At 35.4% G+C, this 17841-nt stretch overlaps 1 protein-coding gene across 9 annotated transcripts in view; it reads left to right on the forward strand.

Moving 5' to 3' along the window:
• Positions 1–17841, forward strand: part of ZNF800 (zinc finger protein 800) — a 66534-nt gene that overhangs the window by 16813 nt on the left and 31880 nt on the right. For 5 of the 9 annotated variants that reach the window (XM_039472973.2, XM_074379107.1, XM_039472972.2 and 2 more), the window contains one exon: positions 920–2612. In XM_039472973.2, the coding sequence (XP_039328907.1) occupies positions 920–2612 (1693 nt within the window). Of the gene's footprint in view, positions 1–919; positions 10544–17841 lie in introns of those variants that run through there. The other 4 variants (XM_039472976.2, XM_074379112.1, XM_074379111.1 and 1 more) reach the window with 2 other exon arrangements.

The raw sequence follows: 17841 nt of genomic DNA on the forward strand, positions 1-17841 counted from the left end.
ATCTTGGCAATACTCATTCTAGAAATACTTTTGTGAAAGTATTTTTCTTATAGGCACTACTTTATTCATTTTAAAAGACAGATGAATAGACTAGAAGAGCTATAATGAACCACTTCTTGATTTGTATAGATACCAGATTTGGTACTAGATTTGTAGCTAGATTTTAGTGTAATACAAGGAAATCTAACCAGTGTTAGACAACGCTGTTACAATAGGATGTTTGATTGCCTGTAGAGGGTGTGATTATTGTACAAGAAAATAAAACTATCTCTAGTTTTTAAATAAATCTGTAAAGTTTTTAATCATTTGTTTTAGTAAAATTGTGTCATTTTAAGAAGACATGTAATAGGACTGAGTTTAACAAATACTTCTACACATCATGCCACTTATGTTTACATGTTTGCTTACAAATCTTTCATTTTCATAAGGTGGTCAAATAGACTAGATTAGATTAGACTGTTTCAGATTAAATCGATAGGAATGGTGTTATATTTTCTAAAAAATACCATTTTTGTTTATGTAGTAACATTTTTCATGCTGTTTTATCAATCTTGGGTTATAAGAACTTTGAGTTGCCTTTGCTAGTCTAAAATATTCAGATGAAAAATATGAAATATCATTTTTATTGTTTAGGAACCTAAGTGCTTGTATATTTTATATTAAGAGCATTTGAAGCAAAAGCAGCCCTTCAGGTTGTTATATATTCCTTAACATTTTTGTATATTATGATGAGAATTTAAAGGAAATTTTAGTTTAATACTAGTTTTTATCTTTGTAAAATACTGAAAAGTAGATAATGCTCTTATAAAACTAAACTGATAATAGGTTCTGAGATAGAGGTTCATAATATATCTAAAAATATTAGAGGGCTAGAGCAGGCTAATTACTTCAGATTAAAATGTTGTTTTTTCCTTAACAGACCTTCCTGATGTAAATGATAAACAAAGCCAAGCCATAAATGATCTCCTAGAAGCCATATATCCAAGTGTGGACAAACGAGAATATATTATTAAGCTAGAACCCATAGAAACTAATCAAAATGCAGTGTTTCAATATATTTCAAGGACTGATAATCCTGTTGAAGTCACAGAGTCAAGCAGTACTCCTGAACAAACTGAAGTTCAAATACAGGAAACTAGCACTGAACAGTCAAAAACAGTACCAGTTACAGATACAGAGGTGGAAACTGTAGAGCCCCCTCCTGTTGAGATTGTTACAGATGAAGTTGCACCTACATCTGATGAACAGCCTCATGAGTCACAGGCTGACTTGGAAACGTCTGACAGTTCTGATTTTGGTCACCAGTTGATATGTTGTCTTTGTAGAAAAGAATTCAATTCTAGACGAGGTGTTCGCCGTCACATTCGAAAAGTACACAAGAAAAAGATGGAAGAACTAAAAAAGTACATTGAAACACGAAAGAATCCAAACCAATCCTCTAAAGGACGCAATAAGAATGTTCTAGTTCCATTAAGTAGGAGTTGTCCAGTATGTTGTAAATCATTTGCTACAAAAGCGAATGTAAGGAGGCATTTTGATGAAGTTCATAGAGGACTAAGGAGGGATTCAATTACTCCTGATATAGCAACAAAGCCTGGGCAACCTTTGTTCTTGGATTCTATTTCTGCTAAAAAATCTTTTAAGACTCGAAAACAAAAGTCGTCTTCAAAGGCTGAATACAATTTAACTGCATGCAAATGCCTCCTTTGCAAGAGGAAATACAGTTCACAAATAATGCTCAAAAGACATATGCAAATTGTCCACAAGATAACTCTTTCTGGAACAAACTCTAAAAGAGAGAAAGGCCCTAATAATACTGCCAACAGTTCAGAAATAAAAGTTAAAGTTGAACCAGCAGATTCTGTAGAATCTTCACCCCCTTCCATCACCCATTCTCCACAGAATGAATTAAAGGGAACAAATCATTCAAATGAAAAAAAGAACACACCGGCAGCACAGAAAAATAAAGTTAAACAAGACTCTGAAAGCCCTAAATCAACTAGTCCGTCAGCTGCAGGTGGCCAGCAAAAAACCAGGAAACCAAAACTTTCAGCTGGCTTTGACTTTAAGCAACTTTACTGTAAACTTTGTAAACGTCAGTTTACTTCCAAACAGAACTTGACTAAACACATCGAATTGCACACAGATGGAAATAACATTTATGTTAAATTCTACAAGTGTCCTCTTTGCACTTATGAAACTCGTCGGAAACGCGATGTGATACGACATATAACTGTGGTTCATAAAAAGTCATCTCGTTATCTTGGGAAAATAACAGCCAGTTTAGAGATCAGAGCTATAAAAAAGCCCATTGATTTTGTTCTAAATAAAGTGGCAAAAAGAGGCCCTTCGAGGGATGAAGCAAAACATAGTGATTCAAAACATGATGGCACTTCTAACTCTCCTAGTAAAAAGTATGAAGTAGCTGACGTTGGTATTGAAGTAAAAGTCACAAAAAACTTTTCTCTTCACAGATGCAATAAATGTGGAAAGGCATTTGCCAAAAAGACTTATCTTGAACATCATAAGAAAACTCATAAGGCAAATGCTTCCAATTCACCTGAAGGAAACAAAACCAAAGGCCGAAGTACAAGATCTAAGGCTCTTGTCTGGTGAGGAACAGTTACAGAGTTTTGCTTTTTTTCCCCCATCGAACTAAAAAAAAAAATCATTTGACCATAATTTATAGCTGGTTCCATTTTAACACACATTTGCTTCCATATATCTCATGGCAATGGGAACTGCAAGAGTAATGTGCATATTGCATTTACCTCTTCAGTGACCTTTATTCCAGTGGCTTGGGAACAAAAGTTAACTTCAGAACTTATCTTCCACAGGACAATGCAATGTAGTTACAGGTAGATGGCACAGGGTCAGTGCTTTCCTTTTAATGTTGTAAAATATATACATTTATATTGGTTTATGTTTACAATAGAAGTCTTCTGTTTAACTAACTTTGCACAGGTTTAATTTGATTTAGTGACTTAGTTTACTAATTAATGAATTGTAGGAAAGTTAAATCTATTAGAATGAATTTGTGAAGGTGATAATTATAGGAAAAAATCTTTCAAGGCACTGTAATTATTGTAAAAATTAATCTGTGACGGCTAAATAAAGTGCTGCACTCAGAAGAAAAAAATCCCCAAATTGAATTAAAAATGATTAGCATTTATCACTTACTTTTAACATAGTGCCGCCAGGCAAAGGGGAAAAGTTGGTAAACAGAAGTTTGAATTTTTTTTTTCCCCTTCCCCTTGGGAGTATATGTTAGTTACTTTTTTTTAGTTTTGATTTATGGAAACAATGCTTGCTTAGGTTCCAGATACCCTTATTTTTCCCTCTCTTTTTACTAACCTTTTTGGTGATCATTTTAACATAGTTGATATTATTAACTAGGGATTTTTTTGTGGTTGTGCGTTGTAAGAAAAATAAAATTCTTATTTGGAAAAAAGAAAAATATTTTTTGAGAGGAGTTTTGCTCTTGTTGCCCAGGCTGGAGTGCAATGGCATGATCTTGGCTCACTGCAACCTCCGTCTCCCAGGTTCAAGCAATTCTCCTGCCTCAGCCTCCCAAGTAGCTGATATTAGAGGCATGTGCCACCATGCTTGGCTAATTTTGTATTTTTAGTAGAGATGGGGTTTCACTATGTCAGTCAGGCTTCTCTTGAACTCCTGACCTCAGATGATATGCCCAACTTGGCCTCCCAGAGAGCTGGGATTACAGACATGAGCCACTGCACCCGGCCGAAAAATACTCTTTTTAAAGGTGGTTTTGGAACAAACGTAGATTTTTAAAAATGCAACAAAAATGAGTAGACTCCCTGTACTTGTTTTCTCAAGTCTATATATATTTTAAAAGTTTACCTTCTATACCTGTGTCCCTTGTATTAAGACATTTAATGTATTTATGAGTATTAAATTAGTTTCAGATTCAGGTTCTAAAGCAAAATACTAGTTTGCTGTGTAGGTTAAATGTTGTGGTTTGATTATCACACATTTTTTTGTTTGTGTGGAGAACTTGAGATGAGACCATCTTTTAGAAGTAATTTACTGTTGCATAATTTTAAAAACAAGGTTTTATTGGTAAACTCAAAAGTGTTCATTTATTCCCATTTCTCCTCAGATAACTTCAAGTGATGTACGAAAAGGTTTGGAGTTCATTTTTATGGAAAGACTTTAAATTGGTGTTAGAACCACTAAACATCTTCAAATGGTACTATGAGGAAAAAAAGAAAAACATTTTTCTAAATATTCAACTATAACTGCTGTTTTCTGACTAAAATAATAACCATCTAACCACTTGTTTCTAAGGCACTGCCTATTCCAGCACTTTCAAGTAGCTGTGACATTACATGTTGTCATCACAGCCCATCAGCTAACCACCCTTGACCTTGTGCGTTTGGTCTACAGTTTCTACAAAAATGTTACAAATTTTGTTTTCTAAACAATTTGTTGATTAAGTGATCAACAACCTGAAGAAATAGCAGTTTTTAATTGACAAAGACTTTATATCTTAGTGATTTTAGTTTTGTTTCACTTTATTTGGCAAAATTTTCATCTGAATTGTATAGATAAATGATTTTCTAGTGAGTGTATGTTAGGAACAAAAGACAAAATAGTATCAACACATTATAAATATTTAGCCTACTAAATATTTGTAATTATTTTTACATCCATTTATTTCTAGCTTGTTCTCCAGCACTTAAGTGTTTGAAAGTTTCATTCTAAAATATATACTACAGGAAAGTTCCAGTTCATTTTCATGCATGGATCATTACATTTTTCACTTGTAAACATAGGTTTTTATGAAAATTAAACATTCCCCTATTTTTCTTTAAATTTTATACAAAGCACTTTAATGATAGATGCAACCTTATTTTTCAGTTTCTATTTTTTTAAAGACCACACATTTACTAATGTTAATATGAAGGTAATAAATAGCTTACTGATATTTTATGGATGCCGACAATCCATGCACAACCACTTCTTATGATACTAGTTTATTTCCTTAAATATTGCTACAAAACAAAGATGCGGGTGTAAACCCTGATTTTTTTTCCTCCCAAGAAAAATCTTAAAGGACCACTTTAGGTAATATTTGATTCCTACTGTAAATTTGGAAAATGATGGATCCTCGTCCATTTTTGTAATCAAGTTTTAGAAAAAACAGAAGTACATCTATCTTTATGAAATTTTGGGCAGGTTTTTGTGTATCAATACTTTGTACTTTTTAGGGAATATTTTATTTTTTAGTTATTTGTGTCAAATTATAAAAGGTACAGCAGAAAATATACCATGTTTTTATATAGGTTCACACCTGTACTTAGGAGGGACCCTGTCCATCTATATACTTTTTGTATAAAATTTTAAAATGTTGAAGATCCACAAGGTCTTAATAAAATGATTCTATAGCTAGAAAAACATTTACCCTTCCCAGTGCTTTGCACTAAAATATACTGTGAAAGGAAACTAGAAAGACTGTAACTGTTGCTGGAAATGTTCTATATTGAATGTACATGCTCTTGTTGGAAAAATGTACTATATGTGATGGAAATAAACCAGACTCGAAGTTATTTCAGCTAAATGTGCTTCAGCAAAGGTGCATTGGTTGAAACTTAAATGTTTTATTATCAAATTTAAAATTATTCAGTGACTATGAGCAGCTACACTTGAATTATATTCTGATAGTTTTATTTTTAAGAAATAGAATAATAATTTCTCTTTAATTTAAAAACAGATTTACTTTCCCACATATGGACAATTTGTACTTACAGATCTAACTTTAATAACTAATAGTATAATATATTTAGGGAACTAAATGTGTAGGTGGTATTTCATTTATAAGCCATCTTCATTAGTTGCACATTATTAAACCTATATGTTTGACTTTTGCAAGGTGTTATCTTTTATGCATTCCTACACACAAAACATATTCCAAAGATATTTTCCAGATAAATACCAATAACCCCTGAAAAGATTTGAGGATTCCTAAAAGCTTGGGGTTGCTTTTTGCAGCATCCTCTCATTTGTATGCCAGACTTTCCCTTTCTGCCGACTTGTTAAATACTATAGAGAAGAAAGAAAAATTGGCGTTGGAGGAGGGGAGCCTATTGATGGAATTCCGTTACTCTGCCCACCTGTTTCTACGGGACCATTCACAGTATGTCTCCTCTATAGTAATTCTGGGGCCACAGGATAGGCATCCAGACCAGGAAATAAATGAGAGTTCCAAGGCGGTCAAAAGATTTCATTTGGGTCATGTAGGAAAAATAGCACTGTGTCAGGACTTGCTAGGGAGACTGAAAACATTTTATTGTAATAGCTGAATTAATGGACCATGGCATATATAAGAGAAGCTGAACTAGGATCAGTTTACAAAGGTAGAACAAACAAGTGACTAGAAAGTATTGTTCTTTGTATTCCTTTGTGGTCTTCATCCTTCCTGATTTGACTTGAGCTGTATCATTTCAGAGCCTCAGGCTTAAGGCTCTTGAGGAGAAGAGGCCTAGTAAGTTTGTGCCAGAAGCCAGGCTACATACACACATATGTTGATGACTTTTGTTGTTAGAATGAGGATTACAGCAGATAAAGACCCATCAGAAACTGTGTATTTTATATAAGACCTATCTGGCTATAAATTATATCTACCATTGCTGCTATTTGAGCAATTAAGAGTTTTCCTCTAGAACTGAACTTAACCTTCCTTGCTAAAAATGTCTCCCATTCCTAAGTGTGGTGGAAGAGGAGAAACAAGTATAGGTTGCACTTCATAAGTTTGTGTAGTGCAAGTGAGAGTTGGATGAAGAATAGCTGACATTGGGCAGGTGTTCATTAGACATGCCTTGAATACACAACTGCTATCTTTTTGGTTTATGCATTGATAAATGCATACCTATACCTCCCCTTTGCTCTTTAAGAAGAAAACCTTTGAAGAATGTATGCATTACCCATTCTTAGGTTTTAGGGTTTTTTTTTTTGCCTACTGTTGTATATATGAATTAAGTTTTTGGTTGACACAGGTTGCTTTAGTTGTTGAAGTATACCTTCACATTTTTTAGGAAAGTATTTATTATATTACTTTATGGTCAATAAATAGTCTGTTCTACTCAGTTTGCATTAAAGTATGCAATGGATGCAGTAGCTGGGAGTTCGTGGTTTTGCTATGGCATGAGGCCGTGGGTGTAGAAAGAGGAGTTTCCCTATAGGTGTTATGGTAAATACATGTGGAGATAGGTACCAGTGGCTATTATTCCCTGTTGTGAAGTTGCAAAAGATCTCTTCAATCCGACTTCTGAAAATGAGATAGAGATGCTTGGAAATTAGGTTTCCAGGTTTCCTGCAGTGACCCACTGAAGTATTCTAGAACTTAGTTTGCAGTTGGAGGAGTTATTTTTCTAATGGAATCCATAGATTATCAGGATTATGATTTAGCTATGGTGTTCAGTTGATCTGAAGCCAAGCTCTAAGATATGTCCAGTATGACATCGGCTGTGCTGTTAGACAAAATCCTTCCGTACTCTGCGCTGTTCTTTCACCTCTCTTTGACTTTAAGAGCTAAAGGGATCCTTGGTATTGAAAAGGAATAAGGATCAGCAATTTAAGGCATTAAACACATGGTAGAATGCAGAATAAAAGCATGTATCACTTAAACTTAACTGCAATTATTTTGGCTTTTCTAACTTTTCAAATTCATTGTTCTTCTCGTAATTTGTTTCTATACCCTATTCCTCTGAGCTTCCATTTCCTATCTTGCCTTTTTTTCTTCTGGTTTAATAGAGATCATTAGTACCAAAATTGCTAAAGTGTTTTTTTGAAGGGTAAGAGTGGAAAATGCAGCTCATTTCCTCCTAAATCTTTATTGCTCCACACCAAATTTGAGAGGCTTATGATTTTTAAGCCTCTTCTAGGTATTTTCACCACAACACCACAAACAAAAGGGACCTAGCATACCATAGGTGCATCTGTTTGAGAAACTGTGCAAAGTTGGAGGTTTTGCTGTTTGAGTCCACTCAGCAGAATTAATTTTGCTTGATTGTGTATTTTTGATGTCAGGGACTGTCTTGATAATTTTGTACGGTGTCTAGCACATTTTCATCTATAGCAGGGTACTTTAAATAATGTTTGATAACGGTATTAAGGCAAGTATTAATGGTATTAAGGCAGGTAAGTCTTTTCCATCTCTAAATTGTACTACCATATTCTTTGAGACTTAGTCTTAAACTTTTATCTTCTCAATATTGATGGATTTCATTTATTTTAGGAAATTTCGCCAGTGCTAAGTATTTATGAGAAAGAAAGATAATTCTTAGTAATAGCTAATAATGATGAACATTTATGGTGTGCTTGTTATATGCCAACCACTCTGCTAAATCTTTACATGCCTAATGTACCTAATCCTACCAACAACCCTGTGAAGACCTGTTCTTTTCATTATCCCTATTTTATAGAACAGAAAATAGAAGCTTAGAGAATTTCAGTGGTTTATTAGGTTCACATAGCTGGTAAGAGACTTACACTAGATCTGACAATGCCTGTGCCCTTAGTGCAACCTTACATTTGTGCATTTTAGTGTTTGCAAGCATATTTATTACATTATATTTTTGTTAGCTTAATGTAATGATCTGGAGCTAGATTAGTTGTTGAAATTTTTGGATCCATAAATTATTTCCTATGTGAGACCTTGTGCAAGTTTACTTAAAACCTTCTGTGCCTTAGTTACCTATAAAATGGGGATATTGTTTCTTACCTCATAGGCTTTTCTGAGGATGAAATGAAAAATACCTATAATGCACTTAGAATAGTTTCTGGCATGTTACAATAAATGTTGTATAATATTACTGTAAGTGACTTGTACAACATATTCAAATACAGAATTTTTACTTATTTAAATTTAGATGGAAATTTATGCATTAGGTGAGAGAATTTTATTGCTACACATTCAATTTTATCTGCAGATTTTATATTTAATTGGGACAATGAAGGCAACTAATTATATTATTTGCTACCAATTCTGTTATAGTCATATATTAGCATATCATTCTCATAAATTTTTCATTTTCTTTGAAAAAGACATTAGGGAGTTTTAAGCATGTCGAATATAAGTTAGGCTTTGTTTTTATGGTTTCTCCCCAGAATAACACATCTTTCTCAACATTTTCATTAGTCATTTGTCTTACCACACTACTTTTTTCCTTTTGGCCATGTGTAAAATACTGACATGAAGCAAATATTAATTGGATAACATTGCCAAAATATTTTTATGAAACAAAACTAGTAGCAATGTAGTACTAGAAAGGAGTCATTCAATTATGGAAGGAAGATTCTTCAGGAGAGCACGATTTGGGCTGTCAGGAATGTTTTTGGTGAATGTGTCATGAAGAGATAAAAAGAGAACGGCAATTATCAAAAGTCCTGCCAGTGGTTGTCATTTGTGGCAGTACTCCATGTTTTAGCTAAGGCCCCAGTGCTGTTAAGTTATCTGCTAAGAGAGTTTGCTGTCACACCTGACTGTTTTTGATCTGGGTTTTTAAGGTGATGATTTTAGAAATGTCACTGTTTAGGGATTAGTATAATTTGCATCACCAGAGAACCCTTGTGTCCCTAGGTTTGGATGACCCTTTACATCCTGAACTTCAGATCAAATGCTGCTGTTCTTATACCTGTGCAACTTCTTTGTGTTTCTGATATTCAAGTGCTTCTGTCAGGTAGCTAGAATATATTCCTGGGATGCAAACATTGTAATCTTTAAGCAGTAGAATGGTGTGATTAAAAAAAAGAGCCAAAATAACAATAGCAAAAACCCGCTGTGGGTGCTTGAGCATCCTGTTCTGTATAATTTGGTAACATTTTCAGTACAAGAGTATGTAATGATATTATGTTCAGACAAGAAGTTATACCAAAATGAACCTTGGGTGCATTTATCTTTCATTACAACTTAGGTTTTGAATATTGGATTTTAATCTCTTCTGTTTGTGGTACTCTCCTGAAAATAAATTAGCTCTGAGAAATAGAACTGTGGCTTTTAGTCAGACTTTCTCAGCTGTGCAAAAGTGTTTTTAAAAACAGTTGAAACTTTTCTTGCTTTGGTATACCTGAACCCTAAAGTACTTGCTAGTTGTGACTTGTAGTAGCTTTTATTTTAGATGGACAGAAAAAACAAGGAATACTTCTAAGAAAAAAATAGTGAAGCATTAGGAACACAGTATGTACAAATTGTTGAATTATATAACCCGTCTCCCCCCACTGCCCAGAACTTTTAGGGAAATAATTTTTATGTAGTTTCCTTCAATTTTGACATATAAGTTGTTGGGGAGGGTAGTTTTACATAAACTTCTGTAGGAGAGTAGCCATGTCATTTGCATGCCTCTTAGTTACTAGATATTTATCGAATTCCTTGTGATGCAATGCATCACATTTATAGATGTTTGAGAACTTTTGAGCCTCATTCTCCTTTCTTTGTATAGGTAGGCTTTGAGAGGATGATAGGCTAATGGGGGCCATAGAGACTAAAAAAAAAAACAAAAAAAAAAAAAACAAAAAAACCCCCACACATTTAGTGAAACTTATGAATACTTTTCCAGACTTAGAAGTTATACTTTCCACAAAATGTCTTCCTAATTTTCCAATTTTTCCTTTATTTACCTGGCCATCTTGACTAATCAGCTATTGTTTATTGTGATTCTAAGAGAACAAATTCACTAATCAGCTATTGTTTATTGTGATTCTAAGAGAACAAATTCACTTATTTCCCATAAAATTCAGACACAAACAGATTTACATATACATAGGAGCAAGAAACTTTTTAAGGAGTTTTTGGTTTTGTTTCTTTTACTGCCCTGGATATCTTTTTAATTTCAAAGTGCACAATTGTAATGGTAGGAGGTATTAATTCTTCAGGTTCAGGGTAAAGGCCCTTCTCTCTAGAACAGTTAACTAGGGGTAAGTAACACAGTGTCCAAACCACAAATGCTGCAAGATGGAAGTCAGACCCACAATGCTTGGATTGCCAGCCACCACCCAGCTTTTCATGTCATCTAATTGGAGGTGTGTGAGTGTGTATGTACCCATATATACAAATACTATGTTATGCTCTTTTTTTGAGTTGCAAGCACAGAATTTTACTTGGTAGTTTGGAAGGGGAGGTCTATTAGAAGACTTCATGTGGGAAATATGGGAGATATGAGTGGCCAGGCCTTATAGGAATCTAATTGTACAACTTGGCTTCACCATACAGATTTCAATTAGGTAGGTGTTATGGAAACTAGAAAAAAAAATCAATGCAACTCTAGTGTCTGGTTGTTGCCCTTTGAGCAGTAGAAGTATTGCTTCTCTGCTGCTGTTAGCCATTTTCAGACTTTTGCCTTATTATTATCTTTAAAACGAATTATCTCACTCTGTATCTTCTCAATATGGTTGTAATTGCCTCAGTCTGCCCTCTGCTCTATGTCTTTCAGCTACTTTCCCCCTCCATACATAGCTTGAGTTCAGTCTCCTATAAGAGGAAATGTAATTGGTCCAGTTAGATACATTGCCTGCTGGGCAAATCTCTCATGTCAGGCCCCTTCACAGGTTGCTGGCCAGTCTGTAGATAGACTGCTCTTGGGATAGTTGCTCTCTCGGTCCTGTCATTTGTGATCATGGTGGCAGAGTCAGTGGCATAAAACATGGCTCTGGACCCCATAGGAGGAATCTTTTGGTGGGAATCTTTTAAAAGACGGTCCTAAAATGTGATGAGCTTTTCAGTATACATGTTTTTCTTCCTTTTGAACAGTGACAGAATGAAAGGCAACTTGCGATCTTGACTGTTAATGTCAATGCAGTGTCACTGATGCTGCATCCTTTCCATACTGAGAAAATGTGGAAAATAGTCTTTTGATCAGTATCTGTAATTCCTTTTCTAAACTGCCTGATGACATTCCTCCTTTGGTTTTGTAGATTCATATACAGCCTGAAGTTTTCACTCAGAAAGAACCATTACATTTTTTGTAGCAGCGTATTAGGCCATTGTGTCAGTTGCTGCTAGTTTCCAGACAACCACAATTATGCTGTACAGTTTGAGTTGGTAATTTAGTATTGTTTCTGCTTTTCTATTTGTGCTTTCCACATTTGGGCTTACTGTGCAATGGCTGCTTTATTTCTTGTCATTCATTCCTTCATTGACAGACAGTGTCAAGCATCCATCATGTGCCTAGCATTATTCCATTCTTTTGGGGAAACAATCATATAGTAGTTAAAGCATGGATTTTTAAGAGTCGTGAAGTCCCGAGTTAAAGTCCTGGCTTCTTTGCTTACTAGCTCTGTAGTTTGGGCAAGTTACCAAATCTTTCTAAGCTCCAATTTTCTTGTATGTAAAATGGTTATATTAGAAACTACCTTACAGGTACTTCTGTTGTGGGAATTTATAAAAGCTTAATGATGTATATAATGTACTTAGCACAATACCTGGCTCAGGGAAGAGCTCAGTAAATATTACTGTTGTAGTGATCACTGAAATTCTATCCGTTTCTTTCTGAAATACTCTCTAGCACTTAGCTTCTGGTTATCTTTCTTTGCCATTTGATGTTCATTGCCTTCTTGGCATTAATTCAACCGTTAAATGAAAAGTCAATGTAACATCTGTGATAAAGTCAAGATACACAGAAGTTTATTAAATTAGAGCACGTCTTTGTTTTATGGACCTTTATGCTGGAGTTTGATGCCATTTTTGGTGGCACATTTTGCTAATTGTTGAAGAATTTGCAGACCTTTTATGATATTATTTTGCTTCTTCATGATTAATGTCTTACTGAACAATATGTAGTTTTGAATAGCAAAACTCAGGACAGCTTTTTTTTTCTTCATTTTTTTCATAAACATTAGGCTATGAGTACAGGAATGTATTTTGAGTTTACAAGAAGGAATTGTCTTTTCTTCATATCACCAGTGCCTCATAGTGTACCTAGTACATAATAGTAACTAAGAGAATGATGGAGGAAGGCAGGAACAACACTTCTGATATTTTCAGGCTTATCAGTAGTCAATAATCTGTCTTGCCTTTTACTTCTTTTCCTATTACATTATCTTCTAATCTCTCTAGCTTCTCTACATGAGATTTCTCTTCATTTCTGGATACTTATGGTTTCTGTTGCCTATCTTCATTGCGTGAATATTCTAGCTTTTGTCATTGCTACTAAGTAATAGTGACAGGTTCAGACTCACGGGAGTGCTACCTTGACTGTATTAGTATTAGCCCATATATAATTGCATGCTATATGGGTATGCATTTAGTGATTTTTTTAATAATTCTTAATTCTTACCTTTGTTTAATTCATACTTGTCTAATTCCATGAAATGCAGCTTACCTTCCACTTCATGTTCCATTCCCAGATCCAAACAAAGCATGCCTACAATTGTTGATTGATTGCACTTTCTGTCATTTATATAATCTTAAGAAGTGGAGTTGATTGGTTATCATTTCATTTCTCTAAGCTTCCAACTTTTTTTTTTTTTTAAGTGAAAGCAGTTTATTAAGAAAGTAGAGGAATAAAATGGCTATTCCATAGGGAGAGCAGCCCTGAGGGCTGCTGGTTACCCCTCCCCCCCTTTTTTTAAATTATAGTTTATGTTCTGGGATACATGTGCAGAATGTGCAGGTTTGTTACATAGGCATACACATGCCATGGTGGTTTGCTGCACCCATTAATTTGTTATCTGCCATTAGATTTTTCTCCTAATGCTATTCCCTCCCCTAGCCCCCTACCCGCTGACAGGCCCCAGTATATGCTATTCCCCTCCCTGTGTCCATGTGTTCTCATTGTTCAACTCCCACTTACGAGTGAGAACATGCAGTGTTTGGTTTTCTGTTCCTGTGTTAGTTTGCTGAGTATTTCCAGCTTCATCTGTGTCCCTGTAAAGGACATTAACTCATCCTTTTTTGTGGCTGAATAGTAATTCATGGTGTATATGTGCCACATTTTCTTTATCCAGTCTATCATTGATGGGTTGGTTCCTGTTCTTAAGCCTTCAACCCCATTTTTGCTTCCTTTATAAAAGTCAGCTCTTGTTTGTATCATGACAAAAGGTAGAGGACATTTGTTTATGCTGTCTTTTCACATAAGGATTTTTTTTTTTTTTTAGTTCTGTCCCTTTTTTGGAGAAAGAGTCGTTCTTCTGCTTCAGGTCCAGCACTTCCACCCTGTTCTGTCTACTTCACTGGACTTTCTTCCGACAACTCCTCCTCTTTACCCCTCCCTCGCTTCTGTCTCCCTGTTCACTAGCTCTTATTCCTTAACCTGCAAACATGCTTAAATTCCTTTCAGTCAAAAAATAAACCTGTAGACTACCTTCAACCTAGGTACTGCCATCTAGTCTGTCAGCCTTTCATGTTCTCTCATTCTACCCTGTTTTGGTACTGATTCTGTCACACTGTAATTGCTTATTTCCTTGTTTTCCTTCTGCATCAGACTGTAAGCTTCTGAGAAATCTGTCTCTTAATCACAGTTGATTCCTCAAAGCCCACGCCATTTCTAGTGCATAGTGGGCATTCAGTAAATATTTTTTGAATGAATGAATAAACAATATCAAAGCCATCCCTATGCCATTCACTTTGTGAACCATCTGCATTTTTTTTCTAGCCCTACATTTCAATTGAAAGTTCACTTGAAGGTCACCACATAAATGTGAAATCTGGTGGCTTCTTTTTTTACATCATGCTTGACCTCTGCAACCACTAATGCTTACAAATTTACCTTTCCCACATATTCATGGTCACCTATAACTGGGTAACTTTGGGGCAGTCTCAGTATTGCATTCAAAAGAAGCAGACAAGCCCCAAACCTTCGGAAAGTAATGAACTTCTGTAATATTTTACTGAAGTCTTGTAAAGAGATAGAAATAGACAGTTACATAAAGCTCAGCAAACTTAAAATAAGTTCTCTTTACCCATGTTTCTTCCCAAATCCTTATACAACTTGGCAGCTTCAAACTCTCTTCTGTAACAGTTCACCCAAAACTTGTAGAATGAGAAAATAAATTACGTTTTTTTTTAAAAAACAAACAAACAAAAACCCCTTGTCTCTTGTCCCCTGTCTTCATCATCTGTGTTCATTTTCTTCCAAGAATAGATTATTCTTTCCAGTTGAAATCACTTTAGCCTCTTGGCTTCTTCCAACCAAGTTCTTTCCTAAGCCAATTATCTTAGTATTCCAGAAGTCCAGGAGCATTGTCTTGATTTCATTTGGTTTGCTCCTATCAACTTTTTTTGCATAATTTTATTTAATCTTAATTAGTATTCCCTGACCTTCTGAGTGTCCGCCTTCTGTGTCTCTGTGGTGCCCCATTTATAACTCTCAGGAAATAATTGTATCTCATCTGTAGGCCATACATTTCTTAAGGGTAGGAGTCTTGTCTTTTTTATACTCCTGTATCCAGCATAGTACCTGGAACATGGTGGATGTTGATAAATGTTTATTGGACTGATGCTTCTGTGAAATTTAATACTTTCTCTTTTGCCGCTGGCTTTTGTTACTAGGTCTTTATGGATTAAGGTTTCCTTAATCTCTTTGTTTTTATATTATTTTAGTGAATTCTCCATTCCCAATGTATCACTTATCACTTCTATAAAGATGACTCCAGGTCCATTTTCTAGTCTGGCTGTTCTCCTTATTATAAGACCATTTGTTTTCAAAGTTGCATGTCGGACATCTCCACATGAATAGATCTCCAGTATCTTAAATGCAACAAAAAACGCAGTAATCCAAACTTATCTTCCTTTTAAAATTTGTTCCTCTCTTAAGTGCTCCTTGTCTCAGTTATTCTAACCCCTACCCTTCCAGTTACCTATGCTAGTTAGAATCCTGGCAAATGCCTTAACTTCTTTCTTTTACACTCTCCCTAATCTGTGATCAATGCCTGTCCATCCTGCCTCTGAATGTTTCTCACACTTGCTTCCCCTTCCCATCTCCACTTTTAGTAGTTTTGTTATCACTTACCTTCACTATTGCAGTAGTCTCTTAACTGACCTCTTCACTTATCTGTCTTCCATGCTGTTAGGAATATCTTCCTAAAACACAGATCTGTTGTTACTGTATGTTCATCACTTGACTAATTTACTTATCTTTCAGGTCTCTGCCAAATGTCATTTCTAAATAAAGATAATCTAAATATGTCAGCCTCCCTTGTTGCTTTGTTTCATGTTTCTTTTCTACTGTCATCGAATACAGTTTTTGATTATGTTTATATTGCACATGATTTGTTTAATGTATTTCTTTCCACTGGAGAGATTTATGTAAGAGACTAGGACAGTTCTGTAGACCCTGGGCCTATCACAATGCTTGGGACATAGTAACACTTGTCTGTGTAACTCCTATCTGCTGAATGAGTGGATGGATAATAGCAAAGTACAGGCAGTACAAACAGATACCAGATAGCAAAGGCAGGGAAGTTACAGAGTCCTAGAACCTTACTACATCTCACAGACCTTACTCTGTGGTTTAAAATAGTAATGGTCTTCTCCCTTTTGCTTTTTGCATTTATTTCCCTAAGGATGAGGCTGAACAAATTATTACCCTACACTTAACACTTTAGTAGGGCACTGTGGACCCTTTCCAATCAGAAGAGGGAACCAGACTTGACGATGAGTCAATCAAAGCAGTTGTAGTGTCAAACTTGTCTCATGGAGGCTATTTGTATTTCTGAGGAAATTCCAATCAAATAACAGATTACTAGACTTTTTTCCTGGTCAAAATATTATTTTGGGGCATTTTCTGCAAAAAGCTTTTTGGGAAAGGTGGCTCTTAGGCTGGGGCCTGGAATACTTGTATCTCTGTGCTTGTCTTGGAATAATTCTGTCTTCATTGGAACTGTGCACATGATGAGTCTGAGGTCTCATAGAGAACCTTCACTGTGTAGCTTCTCATATATTCAGCATCTTAGGAGAGAATCATATTCAACATAGTTTTGCTTTAAGCTTTTTACTTGATACCAGCAGTTTTGCCTTAAGTTCTAAAGCTTAATGACAAAACTGTTGAATGAGAACCTTTCGAAAGGTATACTTTTCTACATAAGCTGAGTTTGTTCATCCAAAGTCATCAAGAATTGGTTATGTTTAGAATACGTGGAATGAATGAATATCAGTGAATTCAAGAACATAGTTTATGGGCCAAATTTTATTGGACTTTTAAATTTCTTTATATATAATTCCATTCACCCATTTATTCATCCATCTACACTTGAGCAACTGCTTTATGCCAAGACTGTGCTAAACATTTAGGATTTGAAGAAAAATAAGACTTGATTACTCTCAAGAAGTTTATAAGTCTAAGCTTTTTTCATGTCAGAGGCCAAGGTGATTTTTTTTTCCTTTTTTTCCACTCAGGCTGAAGTACATAGTGTGTAATCCTAGTTTACTCTAGCCTCCTGGGCTCAGGTGATTCTCCTTCCTTACCTTCCTGAGTAGCTGGGATACAGGCCTGTACCATCACACTTAGCTAATTTTTATTATTTATTTTTTGTAGAGATGGGATCTTTCTATGTTGCTTAGGCTAATCTTGAATCCTGGCCTCAAGCAATCCTCCTGACTTGGCCTTCCAAAGCAATGGGATTACAGGCATGCCCACCACACCAGACCTTAGAGTGACTTTTCTAAAGTGCAAATTCGTGCTTCATCTTTTTCCAACGTCTCAGCTTGGAATGTCCCCTTGTATTACCCACCTCTCCTCTTTTAGGACTCCTCTCTTAGGAACTCTCCCTGTCTTTCCAAGGCAGCTGTAGATGTCCCTTCAATGTACTCATCCCACCCTCTCCCTCTCCTGCTGTGGCAGTTACTACCATGTTTTGTAACTACATGTTTATTTGGGTCTGCCC

Source organism: Saimiri boliviensis, chromosome 10, assembly GCF_048565385.1.
Source record: "Saimiri boliviensis isolate mSaiBol1 chromosome 10, mSaiBol1.pri, whole genome shotgun sequence".
NCBI lineage: Eukaryota > Metazoa > Chordata > Mammalia > Primates > Cebidae > Saimiri > Saimiri boliviensis.